Source organism: Colobus angolensis, unplaced genomic scaffold, assembly GCF_000951035.1.
Source record: "Colobus angolensis palliatus isolate OR3802 unplaced genomic scaffold, Cang.pa_1.0 Scaffold19, whole genome shotgun sequence".
Taxonomy (NCBI): domain Eukaryota; kingdom Metazoa; phylum Chordata; class Mammalia; order Primates; family Cercopithecidae; genus Colobus; species Colobus angolensis.
This window is the reverse complement of record NW_012115043.1, coordinates 5,713,613-5,721,459: the sequence shown is the minus strand read 5'-3', so window position 1 is coordinate 5,721,459 and position 7,847 is coordinate 5,713,613. Positions and strand designations below refer to the sequence as shown.

The 7,847-nt window shown below is 40.8% G+C and overlaps 1 protein-coding gene across 2 annotated transcripts in view; it reads left to right on the top strand.

Annotated features, from left to right (window-relative positions):
* HACD3 (3-hydroxyacyl-CoA dehydratase 3) overlaps nucleotides 1-7,847 on the top strand; it is a 48,324-nt gene that overhangs the window by 34,498 nt on the left and 5,979 nt on the right. For both annotated transcript variants that reach the window (XM_011940385.1, XM_011940386.1), the window contains 4 exons: nucleotides 277-404; nucleotides 5,283-5,395; nucleotides 6,738-6,844; nucleotides 7,419-7,550. In XM_011940385.1, the coding sequence (XP_011795775.1) occupies nucleotides 277-404; nucleotides 5,283-5,395; nucleotides 6,738-6,844; nucleotides 7,419-7,550 (480 nt within the window). The remainder of the gene's footprint in view (nucleotides 1-276; nucleotides 405-5,282; nucleotides 5,396-6,737; nucleotides 6,845-7,418; nucleotides 7,551-7,847) is intronic.

The window sequence follows — 7,847 nt, the reverse complement described above, 5'->3', positions numbered from 1 at the left end:
AACAGAGTGAGACTCCATCTCAAAAAAAAAAAAAAAAAAAAAGAGAAAGGCATATAAGGTGTACGTGTTAACTTTCTGGTAACTGGTAGAGCTTACTGTTCATGACCCCAGTGGCCTGCACCCTTCCTGCTTAGTTAAGTAAGAAACTCAAATCTGACTGGATGTTTGTTATTCCTTTCCTACAGTTATTTTCATGAAAGGAGTGAGCTAGTTTGAGAAATAGTTCTGTTGGAATTTACCAACTGATTCACCCTTAATGTATATTTTTGCCCATAGAGTCCTTTTATGACACATTCCATACTGTGGCTGACATGATGTATTTCTGCCAGATGCTGGCAGTTGTGGAAACTATCAATGCAGCAATTGGAGTCACTACGTCACCAGTGCTGCCTTCTCTGATCCAGGTATTGAATAGTTGAGCTAAAGGGTGGGTAATGGAAGGTCCCATTATTTGTCTAGTAGGTATGTGGATTAGTCCATTTTCATGCTGCTCATAAAGACATACCCGAGACTGGGCAATTTACAAAAGAAAGAGGTTTAATTGGACTTATAGTTCCATGTGGCTGGGAAGGTCTCACAATCATGGTGGAGGGTGAAAGGCACTTCTTACATGGTGGCGGCAAGAGAGAATGAGGAAGAAACAAAAGCGGAAGCCCCTGGTAAACCCATCAGATCTTGTGAGACTTACTCACTATCACAAGAATAACATGGGAAAGACTGGCCCCCATGATTCAATTACCGCCCCCTAGGTCCCTCCCACAACATGTGGTAATCCTGGGAAATACAATTCAAGTTGAGATTTGAATGGGGACACAGCCAAACCATATCATTCCACTCCCAGCCCCTCCAAATCTCATGCTCTCACATTTCAAAACCAATCATGCCTTCTCACCAGTCCCCCAAAGTCTTATTTCAGCATTAACCCTAAAGTCCACAGTCCAAAGTCTCATCTGAGACAAGGCAAGTCCGTTCTGTCTTTGAGACTGTAAAATCAAAGCACGCTAGTTACTTCCTAGATACAAGGGGAGTACTGGCATTGGGTAAATACAGCTGTTCCAAATGGGAGAAATTGGCCAAAATAAAGGGGTTACAGTGCCCATGCAAGTCTGAAATCCAGTGGGGCAATCAAACTTTAAAGCTCCAAAATGATCTCCTTTGACTCCAGGTCTCACGTCCAGGTCACACTGATGCAAGAGGTGGGTTCCCATGGTCTTAGGCAGCTCTGCCCCTCTGAGGGAGGGGCAAGGAGCAGCCTCCCTCCTGGCTGCTTTCACAGGCTGGCATTGAGTGTCTGTGGCTTTTCCAGGTGCATGGTGCAAGCTGTCAGTGGATCTACCATTCTGGGGTCTGGAGGCTGGTGGTTCTCTTCTCACAGCTCCACTAGGCGGTGCTCCAGTAGGGACTCTGTGTAGGGGCTCCAACCCCATATTTCCCTTCCTCACTGCCCTAGCAGAGGTTCTCCATGAGGGCCCCGTCCCTGGAGCAAACTTTTGCCTGAGCATCCAGGCGTTTCCATACATCTTCTGAAATCTAGGCAGAGGTTCCCAAACCTCAATTCTTGACTTCTCTGCATGCACAGGCTCACCACCATGTGGAAGCTGCCAGGGCTTGGGGCTTGCACCCTCTGAAGTCACAGCCTGAGCTGTACGTTGGCCCCTCTCAGCCAAGGCTGGAACAGCTGGGACACAGGACACCAAATCCCTAGGTTGCACACAGCATGGGGACCCTGGGCCTGCAAGGGATGGGAGGGACTGCCGTGAAGGGCTCTGACATGGCCTGGTTACATTTCCCCATGGTCTTGGGGATTACATTAGGCTCCTTGCTACCTATGCAAATTTCTGCAGCCAGCTTGAGCTTCTCCTCAAAAAATGGGTTTTTCTTTTCTACTGAATCATCAGGCTGCAAATTTTCCAAACTTTTATGCTCCTGTTTCTCTTTTAAAATGGAATGCTTTTAACAGTACCCAAGTCACCTCTTGAATGCTTTTCTGCTTAGAAATTTCTCCTGCCAGATACCCTAAATCATCTCTCTCAAGTTCAGAATTCTACAGATCTCTAGGGCAGGGGCAAAATGCTGCCAGTCTCTTTGCTAAAATATAACAAGAGTCACTTTTGCTTCCAAGAAGTTCTTCATCTCCATCTGAGACTACCTCAGCCTGGACTTTATTGTTCATATCACTAGCAGCATTTTTGTCAAAGCCCTTCAACAAATCTCTATGAGGTTCCAAACTTACCCACATTTTCCTGTCTTCTTCTGAGCCCTCCAAACTGTTCCAACCTCTGTCTGTTACCCAGTTCCAAAGTCACTTCCACATTTTCAGGTATCTTTTCAGCAACGTCCAACTTTACTGGTACCAATTTACTGTTATTAGTCCGTTTTCCCTCTGCTGATAAAGACATACCCGAGACCAGGCAATTTACAAAAGAAAGAGGTTTAATTGGATTTACAGTTCCATGTGGCTGGGGAAGGTCTCACAGTCATGGTGCAGGGCAAAAGGCACTTCTTACATGGCGGTGGCAAGAGAGAATGAGGAAGAAACAAAAGCAGAAACCCCTGATAAGCCCACCAGATCTTGTGAGATTTATTCACTAACATGAGAATAGCACAGGAAAGACTGGCCCCTGTGATTCATTTACCTCCCCCTGGGTCCCTCCCATAACATGTGGGAATTCTGGGAGATACAATTCAAGTTGACATTTGAACGGGGACACAGCCAAAACATATCTGTATGTTACATTTTGCTAAGAAGTCTCAATTAGTAAAAACACCTATTTGTACAGGAATAGCATTATTTTACCTGAAGAAGAAAGAACATTTAAAACCTCAGGGATATTTATCAACGTAGACTTTTACTATTTCTGGTCTATTTCATTTTTTATAATATCCTCATGAAATAACAAAGTTATAAATAGCTTTAAGACTAGGGAAATTTGACTCTTAGGCAGGAGCTGAAATCATCAAAGTAGACTTTTACTATTTCTGGTCTATTTCATTTTTTATAATATCCTCATGAAATAACAAAGTTATAAATAGCTTTAAGACTAGGGAAATTTGACTCTTAGGCAGGAGCTGAAAAACCTACCTTCAGTCTCCTTAGTTAGAAATGTACTTGGTTTCCTCCCACCTTGCACAGATGAAGGCAGTACTTCTTAAAAACTTCTATTAACGAAAAGTACAATAATCAAACTTTAAAATTTACAGCCAGCTATGGTGGTTCATTCCTATAATCCCCACACTTTGGGAAGCTGAGGCAGGAGGATTGCTTGAGGCCAGCAGTTTGAGACCAGCCTGGGCAGCATAGTGAGACCCCATTTCTAAAAAAATAAAAATTTGCCAGGCATGGTGATGTGCACCTATATTCCCACTACTTGGGAGGCTGAGACAGAAGGATTCCTTGAGTGCAGGAGTTTGATGTTGCAGTGAGCTGTGATCATGCCAGTGCCCTCCAACCTGGGCAACAGAGCAAGACCCCTGTCTAAAAAAAATTAAAAATAAAAATTTAATGGATAGTTTGTGTTGTAGATTAGACATAGCTGAAGAAAAAATTAGTGAACTGTTTGAGATACAGGAAGGAATATAGAGCACAAAAAGTAAATATACAGACATAATTTTCTTGAATTATAAGACTCGATATTATAATATTGTTAGTTCTCTTATTTACCTGTAGATTAAATACAGTACCAATCACAGTCTAAAAAATTTTGGAATGTGAGGAGAAAATTCTGAAGTTTTTTGAAAAAACAGAGGGCCATCCAGGATAGTAGCATCATTTTCAATAGCTAAAATGTGCAAGCAACCCAAGTATTCATCTACAGATGAATGGGTAAGAATGACTGTTATATACATACAATGGGATATTATGTAGCCTTAAAAATGAAGGACACTCTCAAGTATGCTACAACATGGATGAACCTTAAGGAAACTATTCTAAGTGAAATAAGCCAGTCACAGAAAATCAAATACTGGATGATTCTGCTTATATGAGGTAGTTAAAATAGTCAAAATCATAGAGACAGAAAGTAGAATGGTGTTTCCCAGGGGCTGGCTGAGTGGGGAGTTATTGTTTAATGGGTCATAGTTTCTTTTCTTTCTTTCTTTCCTGACCTCAAGTGATCTGCCCACCTTGGCCTTCCAAAGTGCTGGTATTACAGGCATGAGCCACCGCACCTGGCCGTTATGTGTATTTTACCACAATTTTTTAAATGGGGGAATAAAAAGCAAAGGGTTGAGAATATTCTCTAAAGAAGAGCTCAAGTTGAGGACTTACCCTGTAAGAAATCAAGACAGTATAAAGATTTAGTAGCTAATACCACGTTGTATGGTACAAAGATAGTCACATAGACCACGGGAACAGAATAAAACCCAGAAACAGACAACTCATATATCTATGAAGAATAGAATGTCTATCGTATATTGGAATGTCTTGCCATGGTGAAAATGAGTGGACTATAGCCACATGTATCAACATAGATGAGTCTCTGGCCCATAACCCTGAGTAAGAAGCAAGTCACAGAATAATACATATAGAATGATTTCAAAAAGTTTTAAAACAGGCAAAATGAAACAATGTACTGTTCAGGAATACATACACAAGCAGTAATCCATAAAGAAAAGCCATGGGCCAGGCGCAGTGGCTCATGCTTATAATCCCAGCACTCTGGGAGGCTGAGGTGAGAGGATCACTTGAGCCCAAGAGTTTGAGCAAGCCTGGCTAACACAGTGAGACCCCGTCTCTACAAAAAAATAAAATTAGCCAGTGTGGTAGTACACACCTGTGATCCCAGCTGCTTGAGAGGCTCAAGTGGGAGGATTTCTTGAACCCAGAAGTTCAAGGCTGCAGTGAGCCATGATTGTGCCACTGCACTCCAGCCTGGGTGACGGAGCGAGACCCTGTCTCAAAGAAAAAGAAAAACCGTGGAATGATTAACACATGATAGTCGTTACTTATAGGGGTCTCACGTTTGTAGTGCTCTATTTCTTAACTTGGGTTATGTAAACTCAAATGTTTATTTGGCAATATTCTTTAGACTGTGTTTGAACATGTGTGTGTATTTTAAGGAAACGATTTATGATATAGTTACACACACAAAATACTGTACCTATCTAGTCACAAAGACTGGTTTGGGCACTTTGCTTGTTCCAGAACTGGAGCAGGATTAAACTGGTAGAGCTCAGTCTTTTCTATTTGCCTTGCATTTAGTGGGGTTAGGTTTCAGATAACACATTTGTATAACTTTACATATATTTTATTAACTTTTTTCTCTTTTGGGTCTTTCTAATAGCTTCTTGGAAGAAATTTTATTTTGTTTATCATCTTTGGCACCATGGAAGAAATGCAGAACAAAGCTGTGGTTTTCTTTGTGTTTTATTTGTGGAGCGCAATTGAAATTTTCAGGTGGGTAGAAATGCCAGGATGGTGTTTGAATGCTTCTCCCTCTTTGCAGCAGCTCTGTTCTTGAGGGAGTCGTTATCTTAGCCAGAGTCTCATTTGGTTTGGGACTAAGATTACATATGTGGAGAATTCTGGTTGCATCTATGTGCTCTGCAAAGTTGAGGCAGATTTTTTTAAAGCCGTCATTGGATCATAATACCAGACCGGATACTAGGGAGCAGAAGAGGAGAACCAGAGAAAGGGAAGACTCATCTTACCATGACTTCAGGATCTTGCAGTCTTGGAAAGAGAGGACCCATCCACATGGAAAAATTATTGAAAGGGCTGAAGAAACATGAGGTTGAAGGAGCAATCCAGGTTGGATAGAACTAGTTCAAGACTAAATTTAAGGGATGATAGAAATGAATCTTATACTACAAGATTATTGAAGTTTGAAATGGCCTCTAACCTAATTTTCCCATTCTCGGTTGTTAGTAGAATAAATACCTTTTAAGAAATGGATCTAGTTAAAGTAGATGTATTCTTCTTTACCAGATCATACACACTCCATATTTCTTCCCTTTCAGTCAGCTGGAGCAAGGATTTTGCAAATGAACTCTTGAGCTCCAGGTTTGGTGGTATTTTCACAAAGTTGATAGTTGAGAGGGGGAACATGCCATAGCAGCCTTAAATTGTGTCTTAACCATGGTCTGTGTCCCATGGCACCCAGTGTACCCTCTAATAGCCTTAATACAAAGGTAAAACAGATTATAGGTCCTATGTTTTTCAAATCAGACAGGTAATGTGCTGATGTAACAAGGTTTGAGGGAAGCACATCTCACACAGGAGAACGAAAATCCAATTATCACACTTATGAGCTATAAAAGGATCAGATTATGTGTCCTTAATGCAATGTTTACTGTTTGAGAAGGAACATTTCTTTTCTCAAGGGATCTCTTTTAAAATAGAGTATGTCTGATTCTAGATTAGAGGTCTTTTGTATACTTTAATTTTGCTAACAACTCACTTATCCAGAAATAAAGTATCTAATATCCTTACCTACTGGGAATGTAGATCAGCACTAGGAATAAAGCCAAACAATGTCTGAGTATCCAGTCCCTATACCGAATAAAGAGGGTTCCTTTGAGACCTAAACTTAGTCTGCCATTAAAGAGAGTTCACATCCTTTGAAAATTTAGGGCATAGTGTGACAAGTTTATGGGTTGATAGCCAGCTTTATAATTCTGTTCTGAAGAAACCATGTGTGGCTAACTGAGAAATATAATTCATCTATTTAAATGATATTCTAAGGTCACATTCAGAACCTGAAGTGCCTTTTCACGTTGGAATCACTTATTTTCAATAGGTACTCCTTCTACATGCTGACGTGCATTGACATGGATTGGAAGGTGCTCACGTGGCTTCGTTACACTCTGTGGATTCCCTTATATCCACTGGGATGTTTGGCGGAAGGTACTCTCAGGGACTCTTAGCTTTCATAGCTTAGCTCCAGGGGGTGCCCAGAGGCTGAGAGACCAGTCCTTTCTTCCCCGGCCTTAGTCCGATAAATGGAAGTGTTGGACTTTTCAGGGATTTCTTTGCATGGGCTTCCTTCCATAATACTCCTGGTACCCAGACTGTTCCAGAAAAGTAGCTCATTTTGTAACATTGGAAAGCCAGGTGGTCCTGTCCTGTATGTTTCCCATTTGTATGATGCTTTTAGTATTCCAAAGGGGGTTCTTACGACTTTATTTCATTCTGACAAACATCTTGTACATGTCAGCTAGGGATTTTTCTCTCCATTTTATAGAATAGAAGAAGCCCACTGCCATGACTTCCTCATCTATCTCTCTGTTGACAGGTTGGAGGCTGATCTCTTAGAAAACTAGGGGAAAAAAAGAAGAGGTATGAGCTTTCTGTACAAAGAGAGGAGGAAGCCTTTCTAGCACACCCAGAACTGAAACTTCAGAGTATTAGGGCTGGAAGTTCCTGTCATTAGATGTGACTGTTTCATTTGCTCCTAACAAGTTCTTGTTTCTGTTTTCAGCTATCTCAGTGATTCAGTCCATTCCAATATTCAATGAGACAGGACGATTCAGTTTCACGTTGCCATATCCAGTGAAAATCAAAGTTAGATTTTCCTTTTTTCTTCAGATTTATCTTATAATGATATTTTTAGGTAAGTATTGATTCTGTAATACAGACTTTTTCTTATCACTTCTTAGAGAGTAGAAATAAGTCATTCAGAAATGTAAAAGTCCATATGAGAATTCTTTTGGGATAGAATTAGAGAAGGATTACTTTGCAAAAACAGACCCACTAGGGGAATATGCTATGGTAAGGAAATATTTCTTTTCTAAATCTCCAGTGGTTAAAGTATGTTCTTTAAGTGCTCTTGGTGATTGGGAATATATCAGAAGATATTTCTTGTTTAAAACAATGTAAGGGGATAGGCATGGTGGCTCACGCCTGTAAT